A 20868-nucleotide genomic window follows, 5' to 3' on the forward strand; every position below is an offset into this window, starting at 1 on the left:
AAGCAGGCACCATTCACACATTGCATGCCAGTTGCATTGTTGTAGTTTGCTATAGTTTCCTCAATTCATCTTAACTGTTCGAGATAGGAACCTGGGATAATTTACAGTATATACAGTGAACAAATTCTCTGGGATGTGCAGGCTACCAGACAGATTTGCCCTGTATGCCCTTAGTTTTAAAAAGATCTTTTTTCTGGAGGAGGGAGGGGTTCAGAAGGATTTGATACAATATATTTCAGCTGACTCAAAAACAAAGTAATGCATAATTACAACAACAACTGTGCTGAAAGGCACTTTAAGCGTTACTGCTATGTAGCTCCCAAGACTGCATAAGAAGTCAGAAGTTTCTCTGCTGCTGTAACCCACACACCTCCTGAGTGTGGTGTTCTGTCCCATCTAGTGGCACCAAGACCACTTAGAGAGATTAATGAGTCTGCTCTACAGCCTCAGCTAAGAGCCATATGGCTTTTAGCTCATGCAGTAGAGGCTCATGCATTTAGCTCCAAAGTTCCCAGGTTCAATCCTGCCTGCTGACAACCGAGGTCTGTCAGTGTTACACTGAGTCACTCTAAGTTCTCCAGTGCTAGAATAACTGCATAAAGATGCAAAATAAATACTGCTGACTCACATTGACAGGCAGATCTTGTGAGCTTCAATGAGGACCAAAGTGGATTTGGATCCTCTCTCTGGAGCAGAGGGAACTAAGGGCTGGCACGAGGAAGGGCCACTGGGAAAGCCAAAGGAATATCCACATTCGGGGGGAGAATTTAGACTTAGGTTTATATTTTTGTTATTGGCATTATTAAGAAAACCCTGGGAAGTGACTAAGTTTGGATTTGTTGGGGTTTGTTTGGACTCTTCAAAGCAGGAGGGGAACCCCACCTACAAATACCACCATTGTAGAAACTTAGAAGAAGAAGAAGACAAAATGAGCATTAAATTAACACACTTATGTATACACACATCTAATCTGCATGCATCAGCTATTTTCTTTAGTTTTGATCTTCTCTTGCAAGGAATGCCTTCATTTTATTCAAATAGTCCTGGGATTTAGAGGCCTCTGTCTACCACCACAAACCCCTGCTTTGGCTGGAATGATAATTTTTAGCCACTGAATGGACTGGAATAAAAGCAAGCAGATTAAAATCTTTGCTGTATTTGAAGGACTGTTCCACAATCTCCTTGGTTCTCTGATCATTTCCTTGATCATGTTACTGATGAGATTTTATCTGCATCTGTCTGCGCTGGAGGCATAACACACTGGGACATATTCTGCCCTCAGTGACACCTGGACAGGTCCAGTGGGGTTGCACGAGTGTAACTGTGGGCACTATTTTCTGTCTTCTCCTGCCCCCTCCCCCCCTTTTTTTTGTTTGTTTGTTTATAGATGCCTGGAAGGTATTTTGTTAGCTGTAAGTATTGAAAGATAATGGCCCCAGGATCACAGTGCACAGCGCCTAGTACAGACATTTTATTGGAAACTACTTCAACAAAATACATCTTCAGGTGCCAAGTGAGCTTGATGCGCGAATCAATATTCCATCCTGCATCAAGTGCTGCTACAGCCAGGGCCGGCTCCAGGCACCAGCTTAACAAGCAGGTGCTTGGGGCGGCCAAGGGAGAGGGGCGGCACCTGCGGCAATGCGGGGGCGGCAGGTCCCTCACTCCCTCTAGGAGCGAAGGACCTGCCGCTGAACTGCCACCGCCGATCGCGGCTTTTTTTTTTTTTTTTTTTGCTTGGAGCGGCAGAAATGCTGGAGCCGGCCCTGGCTACAGCAAGAAAAGGTAGTCAAGGTTAAAAAGAAAGATATCTCTGAATTATCCAGTGTACTTTGGCCAAGATTTCAAAAGTGACTAGTTATTTGGGGTGCCCAGATTGAGATACCTTTAAAGGGGTCTGATTTCTGAAAGTGCTGAGCACTTCCCTCTGAAGGTCAGGCCTCTTTAAAGTGTCAAGGTCAGCACCCAAACTATCATATACCCTTTAAAAAAATCTTTACCAATACAATTTTGGAATCCGGTTATAAGATGAGCTATGTGTGTTTACTGGGTTTGATGTGGAACCAGCTCTCCTCTTAGCCATTGATGCTATCTGGACATGAAGATCCAGCTAGACCTTGGGGATGAATCAGAGTGACAAAAGGTTTATATTAGCTCCCTCAATCTAGGGAGCTAATATAAACTCCACTATTTTCTCCAGCCTAGCAACATTGTCTCTTTGTCATCTGGACTGGCCATGTGATAGTCAATACAGAAAGAATGCACAAGCTCTGATCCAAGCATGATCGTATACATTGATCTATATAGCTACATACATAATCCCCATCACCATAGTATTAGTAGCTTTTTTACATATGTTTAACACAATGGGGATCTGATCTCAGTTGTGGGTTCTAAGTGCTATCATTATATAATAATTATTAATAATTATTAAATATTTAATAATTAAAACAATTTCTGGAAGGTAGTTGAAAGCCTGCTCTTGTTCTGTATTTGGTTTTCTGATTAAGTGGATTTGATAAGGTGCTTGTAACTTGCTAGGAGTATTCCATAGCCCAATGTACTTATTCCTACAGTGCAAAGTGGCAAAAGAGAATCAGCAATGTAACGTGCAGAGAACTAGTTGTAGGTGACTGAATGTGTGAAGTAATGTTATGAATCTGATGCTAATGGAACAGGAAATGTTAGGGTTACTTTAAATTTTTAGAATAAAAACCTGGCGCTATTCAAGTCAATTGCAAAACTCCTAATGACTCCAATAGGGCCAGAATGTCACCCTTAGAGTTGTAATAGATTGACAGAGAAAAATGACAATCAAGATGAGACAAGGCCTTGACTGTAAGAATGGGGTCTACAAAGTAGACCTTTTCTGCTAGCAAGATGTTAAAAAGGAAATCTGTGGCATTTTCATTGAACAGGAAACTCGCAAAAATATTGGCAAGGCTGTAGAAACATCTAAGCTGAGTCAGACTCACAACAATAATGGCAAGTCAATAGAAACTTCTGTGCTAACTATGAAGAATGGAGATATCGTCAGCATAACAATAAAAAAAAATCCAAAATGTTGTTTCTGAGCAAGGCAAAAGGCACAAAAAATGGTTTCTCACGTCTTCATTTCAGATCCTTCACTTTATATTAGAACTACATAAAGCCAGATTTTTTCCCCATCTATTGCTCTTATGTTATAATGAAGTGTAATGCTTCTTACAGCAGCTACAGTACCTTGGATATTCCAGCCAGCTATGATGAGATAGTTACAGAACAGTTGAATACACTTGAAAGGCACTGCTTCTCTTGAGGTTATCAGGCAACTAATGATTATGCTAGAGCATCAGCTCAGCATAAGTTCAGGTCTTCTCAGCAGAGGCTGATTAAATGGCCTGCAGAGTGAAAAGTACGTGGTTGGTTTTTTTGTGTGAGATAGTAGTAATAGCCTCATTGTGTATGTGTAATGTGGGAATGTATGTAATATTTTATTGTTACATTTAACATTCTGAGCTCTGCTGGAGAAGAGATGGTGAAAACATGGACTGGACAGAAGAGAGGTTTATGCTCATGTATGTGGTGATTATTTCTCTTTAACTGAGTGATTGAACAGTTTGTCAAGTGAGACTAAGGTCCCATATATCCTAGCAGCTACAGTAGAGTCTTGGGATGTGCTTGTCCACGGACTTGGTTACAAAGATATAGGGTAAATGCAGCCTAACCATCCTCATATCCAAGTTGAAAACGTAGGGCTACATTTTCAAGCAACTAGCCATTTTGGTGCCTCAATTTTTGGGTGCCTAACTTGAGACCCCATAAAGATTTTCAGATGGTAGCTGCTCAGCACTGTCTGTAAATCAAGACCCCATTTCGGGCACTCAAAAAGTGAAAGAATAATAATCTTTACTCTCACTCCACTGTCTGTCTTGTATATTTGAGGCACAGACCGTGTTTTCCCATGTGTTTGTACAATGCTTAGTACAGTGGGGTGTCCTTATTCTGACTTGTACCTTTGGGCGGTACTTAGTATAAATATTAAATAAGTAAAATAAATTATCTGTAGATATTTTGAGGTCATTCACAGTGAACGGTTCATTTCCAGTCTGTCTACAGCCCAAAGCTTTTGTGGTAGGAATAACAAGCTTTGCAATCTTTAGGCTACGGAAGCGTTAAAGATATATTGGCTCCTCTTCGCTATTTCCAAACATCAATTAACATGAAAACAAGAGCTATACAGTAGGGTAACCTTTTCAACGACTCTTCATTTGTGGAATAGAGATGAGGCGGTGTGAAAGCACTGTTAATAAAAAAAAATACTCATGAGCCACCAAGCGAAGTGTAAATTGTTTTACACTTGTATCAGAATTTTGCATAAGGTACTGTATCAGGAAAAGTTTCAGTCTTGTTAAAATTCAAATGACCTAAAAATAATACCACCCCTTCATCCCCAGACATTTTATCATCCCCCCTGACAAATGTGATTTGCGTGATTGAATCAATATTTTTAGAATGGCTTTCAGTGAAAATTTAGCCCATTATTTTATTCTCGTCTATAAAATATGCTGAGAAAAATGTGCTTAACGAATGGACTGCGTCTTGCTGAAAAGATACAGGCTGATAAAGTTTCCAAAGAGCACGCTATAGGGCCAGTGCTCACATTCTGTCTTTTCTTACTAGGGACTGAATGGAGAACACACAGGCCATCAAACAGCTGTCCCTAGTGTCCCTAGTCCCAGTTACCTGCAACTAACCTGTGTGAAATTTTAATGCATGACCTACAGGTGAAAAGCTTCACATCTTAAGTAATCCCCTCAGCTATCCAGCTCCCCAAGCCCAGGGGCACTTAGAAAAAGCGGTAGCTATAATCATATTAGGGTCTGGGATGTTAGTCATCAGTGCCAGCTGTCTGAACCAGCTCTTGTTGTTTTCTCTTGCTTGAATTGGCTTTCATTTCCAGCTGTTAATTGTAGGGGAGATGAAAGATCCCCCTCTAACAGCTCCTTCACCCTTCCTTTTCTGCTTCTGGCTGAGAGCAGTGAGTGCAAAGCTATATAAGCAAAATTATGGAAAGAAAAAATTATATTTAAAAAAAATCTTTTTTAAATTTTAAAGCAAAGTACAAATTTAAAGGGAAATCTGTCTCTAGCAGGAACCAGCGGCATAGCATTCTTTCCCCATTGAACTGATCTAATTCTTATCACAATAATTCTATCTCATATGCTTGCTACTTCTCAGGATTTCATATGGAGGGTATGAAGGATGTGGGGGATGCCTGTATTGTTTTACTAATATTATATGTTCATCTGTCTGTTTTATTGTGTTTACGTTGGTTGCTATATGATTACACAGAGGTTAATTCCTCCAGGACTGGTTTGCAGGAAGACAGGAAAGTGGACAAATGCTTCTGATAGCTGCACATGCACTGATAATTAAAGAACAATGTAGAGAGAACTGTTTGGAAGTCCATCCCTGAGCAGACCTGGTTGGGGTGCTCAAAGGAGCTTTGAGGGGGTTAGAAAGGTGTCAGCAGTTGAAAAGCTAGGGAGAGAGGGAGACAGAGACTGCAGGTTATCCCCCCGCAAGGTTGGGGTACATGGGATAAAGTAGGCCTATCTAAGCTTTAGGTAAAATAGAAGTGCATAAGGATATCTTGCAGGGCACCCTAATTCAGTTGGGCTTGCTGAGCAATCAGGGTTGGTACACACAGTTCTGTACCCCAGGAACTGGTCAGCTAGTGGGGTTGCACTCAGACTGAGAGGAATACAGTGAGCAGTTAATCCCAAACATGTGACAGACTAGGTTTAGTGATTGTGCTAGCAGCTGTAGCATTGTTTTCTTTGAGATAAATTTTAGCAACAGGCAGAGCAGGCATATAGCTGCCGTTAATTTCTTTTGAAAATTCATCCCACCCTTATACATTGTTATACATGCAATGTCTTGTTTGATAGTAGCCCAAAATAGCAGGTGGCACAAGCGTTCGGGTCCAACAAATCTTAAGGCTACAGGCATGACCCTATTATTTGTGGTATCTTTAAGAAGTAGGGTTGTCAGGTGTCCAGTTTGCGACTGAAACACCCGGGCTAAAGGGGACCCTGGCGGCTCCGGTCAGCACCGCTGACTGGGCCGTTAAGTCTGGTTGGCAGCACAGCAGGGCAGGCAGGCTCCCTGCCCGGCTCCACGCAGCTCCCAGCAAGTGGCCGGCATGTCCAGCTCCTAGGTGAAGGGGCATCCAGGGGGGCTCTGAGCACTGCCCCTGCCCTCAGGCACCGCCCCAAGTGCCAGCTCCACAGCTCCCATTGACCAGGAACCTCAGCTAATGGGAGCTGAGGGGGCGGCACCAGTGGGCAGGGGCAGTGCGCGAAGCTCCCGGCCACCCCTCCGCCTAGGAGCCGGAGGAACATGTCGCCACTTCCCAGGAGCCACCTGAGGTCAGCACCACCCAGAGTCCACACCTTGACCCCCCTCTCACACCCCCTATGAGAGCCTGTAAACTAGTTTCCCTCACCTTTTCCTACTGGTTGAGCAATCATTAAAAGAACTTTCATATTTTGAAATTAAACCTACCCGCTAGGATACTTCACTTGGAAAATAATAGATTCCCCAATGGCTCTAGTTAATGACAATCTTGCATTTATATAGCACCTTTCATGTCAAAGGATCCCAAAGTGATTGGAATATATATACTTGAATCACTTCGCCCATCACTGTTTCTCTAGCGTGGAACGCAGCTGCTGTCTAATGGTGCACAGCTACACTACACAACAGTCAAAGCCAGGAAGTGACGAAGAATGCTGAAGAATTTCTGAACTGAGGGACACTGCGGGCCTTTCCAAACCAGGCGCAGCATAATTGTGAAATATGCTGACAAAGTTAAACCAGAGACAAGTTAGACTAATGGGGTCGATGCTATTATAAAGTGCTGACTGCCGAGAGGAGCTGGCAGCTCATGAAGAATTATATAGCTTGTGGTGTTATTGACATTGCTTCTCTCCATATAGATTTCTTGCATAATGCAATGTTCTGACATGCTGGCATGATGTATCATCTCAATAACATGGAAAGCCTGGGAAATTCAGAAAAATGGGCTTTATTATAATATAATATATGCCAAGGGAAGGATTTCAGTGAACCACAGGCCTGAAAAAGCAAATGTTTTCCTTTCGCAATTGACACTCAGAGTCTTATTGTCTCTGTGTCCAGCCACATCCCTCCATTTGCATGCAGTGCATTCCCTTGAACAGTCTCTTTTTAGCTCTGCCCTTGAACACTTAGGCCTAAATCCTGCTGCTTTCTGCACTGACACAAGGAAAGAGGAAAGGGAACTATTTCCCCACATTCCTGTGGCAGCATAATAGTGCTGATGAGAGAGAGCCAGGGAAGATTTCTTAGGCCTTGTCTACACTAAAGGGAAAAGTCAATCTAAGCTGTGCAATTTGAGTTATGTGACTAGTGTAACTCAAATTGACGAAGCTTAGATCTACTTACGGCGGAGTCCACACTACACAACGTCGACTCCCCTTACTCTTCTTGATCAGGTGGAGTACAGGAGTCGACGGGAGAGCGATTGGTGGTTGATTTAGCGGGTCTTCACTAGACCCACTAAATCGACCGTCGATGCATCGATCGCCACAGCCTCAATCCTCCAGTAAGTGTAGACAAGCCTGTTTAGATACTAGCTGCAGAGGTCTTACTTACTCGTGAGAGAGTCCCTTTGAGATGGACAATTTGTTAAGCAGTGTGCTTGCCATTAACTTGACGGATAATTTATACATTTACAAGGAGTTGGTTTAGTAGATTAAATTCAAGAAAACTTTGGGTGGAGGAAAGGGTTTAAAGATGTTTTGGATGTTTTCACTGAGTTGGTGCACGGTTGTGCGAAAGGACCATTCATCTACAAGCGGATCAGATCACTTTCAGTTCAGAAGAAACCCAGATGATTGGTTGTGAGTAGAGCTGAGTGAATTTTTTTTTGGTGAATAGTTTATTCACCAAAAAAAATCAGTTTTGGTCCACCCAAAACTATATGCGAATGTAACACAAATTCACCTAGTTTTGGCCAAATGTTTTTTTCCCCAGGATTTAGGCACCATTTACCAAATGCAGAGTGCAGGATGTTGTCTCTCCCTTTATAGCCTTTAGCCCAGTGGTTAGTGCACTCATCTTTTTCAATCCCATCGGTAGGGATTTGAACTTGGGTCTCTCCTACGTGGTAGAAGAGTATCCCAACCCCTCAGTTACAGGATAGCCTGGAGTGGCTTTTTCTCACTCTCTCCTGTAGAAGGTGTTTCCCTTAGTGTAAAACGCTTGAATATTCATTGGGCCAGAGAGAGAGAATTAGAATGACTGTATAGCCCAGTGGTTAGGGCACTCCCCTTAGAGGTGAGAGACACAAATCTTTTCATGTCACTGCTCCAAGGACTATTTAATTATTTATACACGGTGGGAGAGACTGAGAGAGCCCTACACTTGGATATCCCATAACCCAGTGGCTAGGGACCTCTCCTGCAATATGGGACTCCCGTCTCCGAATTCCTTGTCCATGTCAGGCAAAGGGTGGGGGAGTTGAACCTGGGTCTCCCACATCCTGGGTGAATGCCCGACCTACTGGGCAAAAGGTAATAAGGAAGGCTTCTCTAGCTCTTCCTCCTTTCACTGCTACCATTTTGTGAATCAAGGCCCTTCATTTACTTTGCTTTCATGTTAAAAACTGTCCATAAACTAAATAATTTTGACAACTTTTTTCAAATTGCTGATTTTTTTTAATTTTTATTTTATTTTATTTTTAATTTTTAGATTAGGTTTGGGTCAAACCATTTGTGTTCTTTCAGAACTGCCAGTGAATCAAAAAAAATCAGTTATTCGCCCAGCTCTAGTTGTGAGTTTCTCTACTTCAAACATTAGGTCAAATTCATGTCATTGAACTGACTGACAGCTTCAGAGATGGAGCCTTTTACGGCTATGTGAGTCATTTGAATTCAGATCCCTTTGTCAGTGAGTTGAGACTGAAAGTTATTGCAATCTAAAGACTGCTTGATAGCCTGTGTGAAGATATTTGGTGGTCTCTCTCTGTTCAGTGATTAGGGGATAGTGTGCATGAAACAGTTTGCACCATCATTCTTTGGCAATCTAAGCCAGTGGTTCTCAATCAGGTGTATATGTACCGTGGGGGTACACACAGCTGTTCCAGGGGGTACATCAACTCTTCTAGATATTTTCCTAGTTTTACAACAGGCTCCATAAAAAGCACTAGTGAAGTCCGTACAAACTAAAATTTCATACAGACAATGACTTGTTTATATTGCTCTATATACTATACACTGAAATGTAAGTACAATATTTATATTCCAATTGATTTATTTTATAATTATATGGTAAAAATGAGAAAATAAGCAATTTTTCAGTAATAGTGTACTGTGATACTTTTGTATTTTTATGTCTGATATTGTAAGTAAGTAGTTTTTAAGTAAGGTGAAACTTGGCGATACACAAGACAAATCCGACTCCTGAAAGGGGTACAGTAGTCTGGAAAGGTTGAGAGCCATTGGTCTAAGCAAAGAGATCAAGAATGAAATGAACGAAGAGACTGAGCCTCTCTCCTCTAGTGGTGGTAGTACACCACTGTACTCTCTGTAGTACTGCAAGGTACATGGGCAGGGCCATGCGAGGATATTGCGGTGGTATTAGTCATGGTGCAATTGTTTGACAAATATATTAATTAATTAAAGGATTTCTGTCTCCAGAGCTGTTAATCTGGCACCTTTCATAAGCACAAATAATTCAGAGCATTAAAATAAATCTGTGTTACCATAGACTCCTTGTCATGGTTCAGGGCAGCTGCACTTGTGTTCCTCCTCTGGGGTCCATCAAGGGCACTGACTCATAGGCTTCTGGCTCCCAGCCATCACCTCTCTTGGACAGAGACACGCACCTCTCTCCCTCCTGATTGGGGTATTTCCAGGCTGCACAGCTCCCTGCCTACACTGTGAATTCTCTAGCAAGGCAGACTGCCGAAACGGGCCTGCTTTGCTTTCTCCTCAGAAGCTACGAACAGCGTAATTTCCCACAGTGTAAAGTACCACACAGCTTTTTCCTAAGCAAGCACATGTATCCGTAAGGTGAAAGCATTACAGAGAAAACACATTAAAGCAATAAAAGAACCTACACTCATGCTAATAAGCATACCAAAGATAACCCAAACCCCAAAGGGTTTTTTCTGTGTCTACAAATTCATAACATCGTTTGCTCAGAACCAGAACCCCCAGCTGCTGCTTTATACAGTTTGGGCCTTTGATCTTGGGAATGGATGATCAGCAATCAATGGGTTTCTCCTCGGGGCGGAGCTTCAAAAGGTTGGGTCTAGAGATGAGAATTTGCATTCCCCTCCTCCCACCTATTTCCTAGGAGAAACACTCAACTACAAGTTTGCTTTTATCTGGCATATAATTTAAAAGAGTCCTTAGAAACTCATACCACTTCCCAGGGTTTACATTAGTCAGGTTTCCTCCCTACACATGTTACATACAATCCCTCAATCATACATAAAAAATTGCATTTTTAATACAATGAACTCCTAAAATACTTAAACTTAATTCCATAAGGTTTGTCCCGGATATTGCAAGAAATTGCCATATCTGTCATACGCCTCACTTTTTTTTATTCTTCATGCTTTTGATTTACTGTACTCTTTTCATGTCTTTACTGATTGCCACTTCTTGAGCTAATATGGCATTTTCTCTCTGGGAGCTTAAGCAAGCATTTGCCTTTTTGCCCATTACAGATGTTGTTCACCAAGGGTTAGACAAAGGAACCCATCATTCTTCCCTAAGAGATAGAATCTGTCACTTCTGTTGTCCAATGAGTGACTGACATGCCCATGTCTACCTCATTTTCGAATTGGTTCCTTTAATCTTACAGAATTATTAGTTTTTTTCAGGAATAGGTCAAAGTGTGTGGCAAATAGAAATTGTTCCATTGCTTGCTGCGTAACCAATAATGCAGCAGAATGAAAAGCAGCAAAAACTACTTCTAAGATTAGAAACCAACTACTGTATTTGTAGGTGTGTGTGGCAGGCCAGGGATAAAACCCCTTTAAAGCCCTGCCAAAATGCTGGCTACAGCCTGCTCTCTGGCCAGTAGGCCAGGTGTAGAGATGGACGTACTCAGCAGGGAGCCCAGCTGCAAGCCCTAACAAGGGCTGGCTCAGACGAACATGCTGGGCTAAGTAGTGACAGCTGGGCTGGGGCAGGAGAGGGCTATGAAAGCCCTGGGCAAACCTCAGTGGGGAGGCTAGCCTGGGAGGAGACAGGAGGGCAGTATCTCTGTCTCCTTGCCAACAAGGAAGCCTCAAGGGCCAGGAGACCCTGGGGAGGGTCTGTGGGGCACTAACTGTTGGGGCATCTGGGAACTGCACAAGCACTGTAAATAAAGACACGGGTGATCCAACAAAAGAAGGAGTGAACACTTTTTATTATACCAGCCTAAACACAGGGTGCAGGCACAAAAGTGGGAGAGCCTGCGCCGACCCTGTGACAGTGTGTGTAAAGTACTTTCTGAGCACTCTTATGGAAACACAGCAATACATTTTGATCTGATACACCTCTACCTCGATATAATGCTGTCCTCGGGAGCCAAAAAATCTTACCGCGTTATAGGTGAAACCGTGTTATATGGAACTTGCTTTGATCCACCGGAGTGTGCAGCCCCGCCCTCCCAGAGCACTGCTTTACCGTGTTATGTCCGAATTCGTGTTATATCGGGTCGTGTTATATTGGGGTAGAGCTGTGGTTTCTTGCACAATTTTAGGGAATGGGGCAGGGGCATGAGCATCCCTCAGACACTCTCAGTATGTGATTTACTAGTGAGAAAAATAGGGATACATTTTATATATTACTCTCCAAGAGCCTGATTCTTCCAGCCCTTACTCATGCAAGTAATTCCAAGTGAATATCTTTAAAAGCTTTCCCCTTTCCCCCACCCATTTAATTTTTCTGAGTGACTTTGTTGCTTTGAAAATGCTAAACTGATAGCACTGGAGACTGAAATCCTTTAACTGTCTACAGAACAGTTGATCTAGGTAGCAGCAGTGTACGTTACTACAAATATGAATTTTATTATGTATCTTTACAGACCATGGCCTCTCTGCTGAGATCAAGTGTTTAATTTTCCCAATGTGTGTGTGTGTGTGTGTGTGTGTGTGAGAGAGAGAGAGAGAGAGAGACAGAGAGAGAGAGAGAGTTAAAAGTTACACAGTGGTTGGTGAAGAGCAGCAGTCAGTATTATTCTTGTTATCTTTGTTACATGAGAGCACAAAGTTAGGAAGAAACGGGCAAAGGTGATAACATACCCATTAGACTAAGTCCCCCTTCCTTTTATTCTTTAAAAAAGCCTGTGAATATAAAGCCACCTAGTGAAGTAATAAAGTTCAAGGTTAAAGGAACACTGCAAAGATAAAAATGATAGCTTTTTGAAAGTCCTGACCAGTGGATAGAAAAGTCAACTTCATCCTGGGTGTAGCTCCATTAACTACAATGGAGTTGCACTGAAGATGTATTTAGAGTATAGACCCTAATTTACTTTTCACTGTGCTGTTTGTTAATTCATTGCATTTCATTCAGCGTGCACTGCTCTCTTTCACTCATTGTGTCTGGTCAATTTCATGTTCTCATGCATTTCTGAGTTTGACTACTGAGAGCACTGTGACTCCTCACAGATGCAATGCATCTCTCTACCATTACCTTTCCTTTATCTGTTTATTCACTCATTGAGTATTGCCTAGAACTTAAACTGTGAGCTCTCTGGTACTGGCTTAGCATTATTTCTTACAACTACACCTAGTTCAACAGGGCCCTAATTCTTTTTTGGAAACTTATAAAAACAGAAACAATAAATAGTAATGTGTCATTGTCTTTGGGTTTCCAAGAGTATAGGAAATTTCTTAAATCTACCTCACTCCTGTTTTCACATGAGAACACTGCTATTAACATTAGGGGGTTGCACACTTGGTAGCTTGTATAGGCTGAGCTTATTGCACTCGCCAAGGGCTCCTTGCATCCCTCCATTCTCCCCCAGAAGCTCCCTGTGTGCCACACTCCCATCCCCCTCTAGTTAAGGGACTCCATGCAACCCCAATCTCCCCGTGGCAGGGAATCCTGTGTGCCATCCATTCTGCCTGTCTCCCATTCCTGGGCCCCCCATTCTCTTCCCCATGCCAGTGGCTCTTTGTTCACCCTCATTCCCACTTCCCCTTATGCCCTACAGTACACTCTTCTGCCCCAACGGTAGGGGCTCTGTGTATACCCACCTTCCCCCATTCCAGGGTCCCCCAATGTCCCCCCACCCATTGGGGTTCCGGGTGCTCCCAGTCCCCTCATACCAGGATTTGATCGGATGTGACGTTCAAAAGTTATGTTACAAAAGACAGATAATCCGACAGACAGACAAACAGAGAAATACCATTGAGTTGCATGTAAAGCCTCACAAGCTCAGCCAATTAGCTTATTAAACCTTTTTTTTTTTAAAATAAAAGCCAACCACATTTTGTATCTAAACTACTGTCTCTTTAAAGATTCTTCATTCACATAATTTTGTTTTTTAATTTCGCTTTCAATTTGGTTCATGTTGGAGCCCATTACTGACAGAGTAAGAAGTCACTGAGGCAAATTCTCATAGGGGTTTTTTTGTTTTTTTTTTGGCAGGTTGACAGGACAGAAGTGATTCGAACCTGTATAAATCCAATCTTCTCCAAGTTATTCACAGTGGACTTCTACTTTGAAGAGGTTCAGCGGCTACGGTTTGAAGTCCATGACATTAGCAGCAACCACAATGGCTTGAAAGATGCAGATTTTCTTGGTGGCATGGAATGCACTCTTGGACAAGTAGGTGTCTCCCTCTTCTCTCCTCCCCCCCCGTCCCCCCACTTCTGTTAGTATTGATACTAAATATATTGCTTTGCTGAAAGACCCATTGAGTGAAATTCATCAGATGTGTTAAAATCATTCTCCTTCACCACTTTGGTGCTTTATATGGGACTAATACACAGAGAAGTGTTGTTGATTTGAACCTTCTTCAGGTGCACCTGGGACATACGAGACAATGACGCTTGATCCACCAGCAATTTGCCTTTTAAGTTAAGGGCCCAGTTCTGCCTCACATAAATTGAGCAGTACTGCATTGCTTAAGTAGCCTCATTAAAATTAGTGACACTGCTTTGGGAGTAAACTATTACTCATATGATTACATGGCACATACAGCAAAGACTTAGGAACCTACTTAACTTTGCTCACATGGGTGAGTAAATGGGACTGTTAGCTTGCTTATAGTATAGCAGGTGGATAAATGTTGTCAGAATTGGGGCCCACATAAGTCAGGGTGGCAGAATCAGGTCCTAAATGAGCAATACATATTGTGCCAGTGCCTGCTTATGTAAAAGGAGACATAATCAGCTTCTGGCAGGGTTTATTTCTAAATGGCAGGCTTTTTGCTCTGAAGGGTTGAGGTATATTGGTATATATATCAGCTTTATTCCTGATAACAGTACTAAGGACTGTCTTAGTCTTGTTAAGTCGTCATGCACCAGCTAAACTGAATGTAATTGAACATTTTGTGGTTAGGAGTAACATATCCTACGGTGAGAGCTGGCAAGGAGCTTTGTGAACCTCTGGTTTGGATTACACTTTGCAACGCTTCCACTTAAACTTGTAACAGGAACATTATTGCTTTCCACAGAAGAAGCAACTGCTTTCACTATCCTCCCTCCCCAAGAGTTCCTCCTTGTCCTCCTTATTGTTGTTCAGGAAAAGCAGGAGCAATTGAAGATTGCTCTCAGGAAGCTTGGATCACAGAGGCATCCTTTGAATCTCAAGGAGGCTAGAAGGAATAGTTTGTCAGGAAAATCCAAATGATTACCTGAAGAAGAGCTCTGTGTAAGCGCCAAAGCTTCTCTCTTTCCCCAATAGAAGTTGGTCAAATAAAAGATATGCCTCGCCCACCTTGTCTGTGATTACAGGCAGTTTTATCTACAGCACCATCAGTAAGGCTACGATTTTGTCATGGAGGTCACGGAAGTCATGGAATCCATGATTTCCAAAGACCTCTGTGTCTTTAGCACCAGCAGCTGGGAGCTGCAGGGTCCCGCCACCTCCCACAGTGGCAGGGAGCTGTGAGGTACCCCTGCCGCCTGAGGCAGCGAGTCCCCAAGCTCCGAGCCACCAGGGGTATTGGGGGTACCCTGCAGCTTCCAGCCACGGTGGGCTGGGGGGATCCCTGCAGCTCCCCGCCCGTGGTGGTGGGGCAGGGAGACCCTCACAGCTCCCCACCTCTGGGGGAGGGAGGCGGAAGGGGGACCCTGAAGTTCTGAGCCCCCTAGGGTGGTGGGGGCCCTGGAGCTTCCAGCCACCTGGCAGCTAACCAGCCCCTTCCCATTATATCATGGATATTTTTAGTAAAAGTCATGGATAAGTCATGGGCAATAAAGAAAAATTCACAGAAGCCCATGATCTGTCCCTGACTTTTACTAAAAATATCCATGACAAAAACTTAGCCTTAACCGTCAGCAATGTGCTGGAGGCGGCTCTCAGGAGCCTCTTGTTAAAAATCTATCACCAAACTCGAGGGAGGATTGGGTTGATTTCCCTGCTTTGGATACTGCTATATCATCCCTGCCAAACATGACTTATTTTGCGGGGGTCATAAAAAATACTTCTGAGAGAGCAAATGTGTTTCTTTTCGAACGGTCCAGACTACACCAAAATGGGCCCAATGGGACAGCTAAACCTGTTATAATTTACAGTAGCCTTGTGAATGCTCTAAATTATACCGGGGTTGTTTTGGTCCCAGGATCAGGAAAGAGGAGCCCCCTCCCTTCTTCCCCCCTTCTCCTCAGCTGCACAGCACAGCTGAGTAATTGGCCCTGTAAATGTGTGGTAAGATATAAAAGAAAGGTTCCATAGGAAGGAAAGGTTTCTCATTGGTTTTATAAAACACAAATGTATAGATTTGTAGTTTTGGTAGATTAACAGGGATGGATGGGTAATTAGGATCTTTAAAATGCATGATAAACCATGTTCTTTTTGGCAGTGCTCTTGAGGGCATATTGTGGCCTCAGTCAAAGAAAAGGAGCTGTTCATAGAGAGGAAAGAAAAATCTAGAAAATAATGTATTAAATGTTTTTTCTTAATTGGTTTTAAAATGCAAAAACCTCATTGCTGCTGCCATTCGCAAAAACATGCCCTTATAATGATTCTGCCTCTATAAATAACACACAGCTGGCTTGGTTGTGGTGTAATTTTACTGTTAATGGTAACCAAGAAAAAATAATAACAACATGGAATCTGACCCCAGAAATGTAGCCTTGAAGTTTTTGATAACATAGCTAGGCTGTTTATGTTTTAAAATTTTGCATAATTAATCAGCTCTTTTAAAAATATGATATTAGCAGTGGAATTGACACCCAAATGCAGCTAAATATGAGACCAAGATTGAAAATCTTGCAACAGAGATCTACATACGGCACTTACTCCAACACTTAGCAGTTTTCTGTAATTACTGTATTTTGTAGGATGATAATGGGATGGCTGCTGTTCTTCAGCTAACTTTGACATGAATTTGTTGCTACACTGCAATTTAATGGGTGCATAAAACGTTATGACATTTTGTGCCTGTCTATCAATTCAGTTTCTTTCCCATCAAAAATAGGAGATGTTATGTGAAAAATAGGATAGACTTTGGATTCTTAAACATAATCTAAAAGACTGGGTTTTTTTTTCATAAATATGCCATGTTTCCTTCTTCTGTTCCAGGTAGAGGTTGACCAAAAAGAAATAAACCATTACCTGAATCTGTGTTTAGATTATCTTTTACATGTGCACTAAACCTGCATTTTGAGATTAATCCCTGTAATACTCCCTTCCAAAAGCAAGATCTATCGGAATCATGTTAGTCAAAGATGATAGATGATGATTTAGCTCATTTGGGAAGGCAGTGGTATGGACAACATGCTACTTGCTCTAACCAGACAAAAGTGGGTCTCTTTCTTCAGAGATACTCAGATCTTTGTGAGGGACCTCTCTTTTATGGCACACAGCCTGCAACCAGGGCTTAATTTGTAATTAAAGGTGCTCAAGCAATTAGGTGTTGGGGTCAAGCAATTTTTTTACGTTCATAACTGATGCAGCAAGCCTAAACATGCCAGAGCTATGAACTCCCAAGCCTAACGGTCCTGGGGCTCAGCCCTGGCAAGCCATGGCACAAATTAAGCACTGCCTGCAACCATATTACCGACAGATGTGATCTTGTCAGATGTTATAGACCAAAACCAATGTTGGGCCTTGGATGGAAGACTTGGAAAATCCAAGTATTTCAGGAAGTGAGGCTGGTAGCATTCTTCTCCGTGATTCAGCGGTGAACCAATATCCCCACGCAGTGATGAGGGCAATGAGATGCAGCCCTGTTACGCTCCAACCACTTAGAATGATGAATGGTCCCACTGAACTTTTAACAAAAGTAGGAGTGTTAGTTCCAATGACCTGACAAGAGTCAGCCTCTTGTAATTCTGCCTGCCTACATGTGAATCTCGCAAGTAGCGGCATATTGGCATGGAATCATTATTTGTAGCTTGAAGACTAAGTGTAGATACATTCAGCATACCTTTCAGATTGCTAGGATATTTGTATGCAAGTATAACAAAGAGCCATACATTGCTGTGTGCAATTAGGAAAAAGTCAATATGCTAAATAGAGACATTTATTTCAAAGTTATTTTTTTCTCCCCACTCTTAACAGTAGCCCTTTCAAATAAAACAGCAGCAGTCTTCCTGATTGTTACAGTTTAAAAAAAATAATATTTAAAATCTTTTCTTCCTTCAGAGGCAGCAGCATGACTGAACTGAGCTGTTGAGCCAGGCTCTCCACTCTGAAATGACCTTTCAATGTCATGTTTTTCTTAACTTCCCCTGAAGAGTCCTTGCAATCTAATATTAATTGCACCATGTTAATACATATATTCCATGCAAAAATTAGTGGCACATTAATACAATGCTACATTGAGAGATTAAGCTCTAAAGTTAGGAAATTCTAAGGGTTAATGTTAAAAGGTCAAGTTTAATTCTGCCTACTTCTTAACATTGCCTTAAAATATGCTCTCTCTTTAGATCCCATAATATCATATAAAAGATTATACAAACTGAAATTTCTTATACAGCTTACATATGTGGGATGTACTGTGCTGTACTACACCAGTTAAAACAAGGAGGAGTCCTTGTGGCACCTTAGAGACTAACAAATTTATTTGGGCATTTTTAAGTGGGCTAAAACCCACTTCATCAGATGTGTGAAGTGGAAAATACAGTAGCAGGTATATATACACAGTACATGAAAAGATGGGAGTTGCCTTACCAAGTGGGGGGACAGTGCTAACAAGACAATTCAATTAACAGTACCAAAGGAGGAAAAATCACTTTTGTAGTGGTAATGAGGGTGGCCCATTTCAAACAGTTGACAAGAAGGTATGAGTAACAGTAGGGGGATATTAGTATGGGGAAATACACCAGTTAAGTTTTCCACCAAATATTACTTCATTTCTAAGGGGTTGTCTACAAGGCAAGTTACTGCACGGCAAGCTAGGGTGTGAATCTACAGTGCACTAGCTTGCTGTGTAGTAACATCCCATGTGGGTGCTGATACAGCGCAGCAAAAACCCCAGAGTGTGGCTTAGCACTGCTACTTTGAAGTAGCAGTTGTACGCTGAGCCACATTCTGGAACTTTCACTGTGCTACAGCAGGACCCTCACAGGAACTTACTGCATGGAAAACTGATGCGCTGTAATTTCACACCCTCGCTTGCCATGTAGACAAGCCCTAAATTTAATGTGCAAAACTAACATTTAATAATAGAACTCTCACTCAGTTGCAAAAGTCACTACCGACAAACAGATGCCAATGCCTGTCAAGATTTTACACTGCGCTGCAGTGAGAATCCCAAGATATTTTCAATAAATGTATCTTGAAGTTGAAACATATTCATAACTTTTATAGGGTGCTTTTTGCAGTAATGCACAAACCCTGAAGGATGAAAGTTCCTTGATTTAGAGCCATTTTAGGACTGGGTATTTTTGAGCTTGTTTAAGAATAGAACCCATAACACCAAACAAGCCAAATTTGATGTTTCTAGCTCTAGTCCGAGTTTTAGTTACCTGATGCAAAATTTCTAATCAGAATGTATTTCTAATCAGCTGTATGTTTAAATTCTGAACTTTTTTGACTAAAGCTTTCCAGAATAATTCAGGGTTGGGAGGAGACCAAGTCTGGAAAATTTCATCCCCAGAGGAGTTTACTTTGAGGTAGATATGAGTATCTTAAAAAAATGGAGGGAGGATTGGTATGGTAGTTGAAACTAAACCAAAATACGTGTATTTTTACCCACTCTAATCCGGGGCTCGAATGGTCCCCCTCTCTTCTCACAAGCCAAGCTTCACTTGAGAAGTCAGTCACAGTTGGCTGGGTTCCTCAAGCTTGGCTTCCCCTCAGTAGGGTTCAGATATACCCATGGGCTGGCCTGGATTAAGGTATAGGCACACCAGGCTCTGGTTTCCAGTGTCAAATTTTGACCTCAAAATCTCAGCTTTCATTTAAAAAAAATATGTTTCTAACCCTCATGGTTGCAAAGAAAAGCTTGAAAATGTGAACTGAGTGCAACCAATGCAGCAGGTTCTGCAATTAACCCCTAGTGAGAGAGGAACAGTGCTGCTAGAGCTAGAGAGGAAGTCATCTGGCTCCATAGTTGTCACCAGAGCAGAACAGGTTCCTGCTGGTCAGGACAAGGGGCAAAGCTTGGGGGCTCCACTGGGTTCTGCTTCTACCCTCTGGTATTTCTGTCTGACTGAGGTGAAAGAAATTGGTTCTACTTTCCCAATCACCACTCACCAGAATGACCAGAATGAAACATCACTCTTAGTAGATCTTCATATGATTGTCCTTCTCCTGTCTCACTGCTTCGTTAAGCAGTGAAATGGTTAGTAATGTTAACATTTAAATTATCATCTTTGGGCATCTGTGTTAACTCTCCAGTTCAGCAGGGCACATCTCTCAGTTTCAGGCAATTGTTTCAGGCTTTCTGTTAATTCAGGCTGACATCTCTGCATCAGTTACACTTGGTTCAGATTGTGAAAGTATTCTCCATAACCATAAGGACAATATATATTTTTTTCAAATGAGAGACCAGAGAGAGATTTCAGGCTTTAAAAAAAAGTGCCACTTCACTCACCATCCATGATTTGTCCCAGTTCAAGCCCTGCTCTACTCTCGGCAGTGTCTGTATTTTTCACATACCTACCATTTGGTTGCTCAAAGTAACTATGCTCATTTGTGCATGTTATGTGCTTAATGAGAGATCGGTGAATAATGGAGTTTTCAGTTCTCTGGCAATTCTGAAAAATTTGGTGGTGGGGGGGGAAATCATACAGAGATTAACAGAAATTTAATTTTTTCAAAATTTATGACAAATCAAAAAGTTTAAAAAAAAAATTGTTTCGGGCCAAACCAAACATTTTATTCTCCCCAAACCAAAATGTTTTGTTTGGATTTTGAGCATTTTTAAACATTTTACAATTTTTAAAAGATAAAAATGAAGGAAATTTTGAAACGAAAAGTCATTTTGAATTGAAAAATTGAAAAATTTCATTTTGAAAAAAAAAAAAAACTTTTGCTGAAGCAATTTGGCAAGGTTGATATGAATTCATGAAATGTTTTGGAGTCAGCAAATCTGCATTTTTTACCAAAACATTTCAGTCAAAACATTTGCCCAGCTCTATTCTTAATGCTTATAAACTAATGAAGTTGTTGTAGAGAAGCTCCCAGAACAGCAGCAGCGTGATAGCTTTCTGGTTTCATG

General features: G+C 41.8%; 1 protein-coding gene across 1 annotated transcript in view; it reads left to right on the top strand.

The window, feature by feature from the left end:
* CPNE4 (copine 4) overlaps nucleotides 1-20868 on the top strand; it is a 256766-nt gene that overhangs the window by 107806 nt on the left and 128092 nt on the right. The window contains exon 2 of the mRNA XM_065397919.1: nucleotides 13680-13859. Within this exon, the coding sequence (XP_065253991.1) occupies nucleotides 13680-13859 (180 nt within the window). The remainder of the gene's footprint in view (nucleotides 1-13679; nucleotides 13860-20868) is intronic.

This window comes from Emys orbicularis, chromosome 2 (genome assembly GCF_028017835.1).
Source record: "Emys orbicularis isolate rEmyOrb1 chromosome 2, rEmyOrb1.hap1, whole genome shotgun sequence".
Taxonomy (NCBI): domain Eukaryota; kingdom Metazoa; phylum Chordata; order Testudines; family Emydidae; genus Emys; species Emys orbicularis.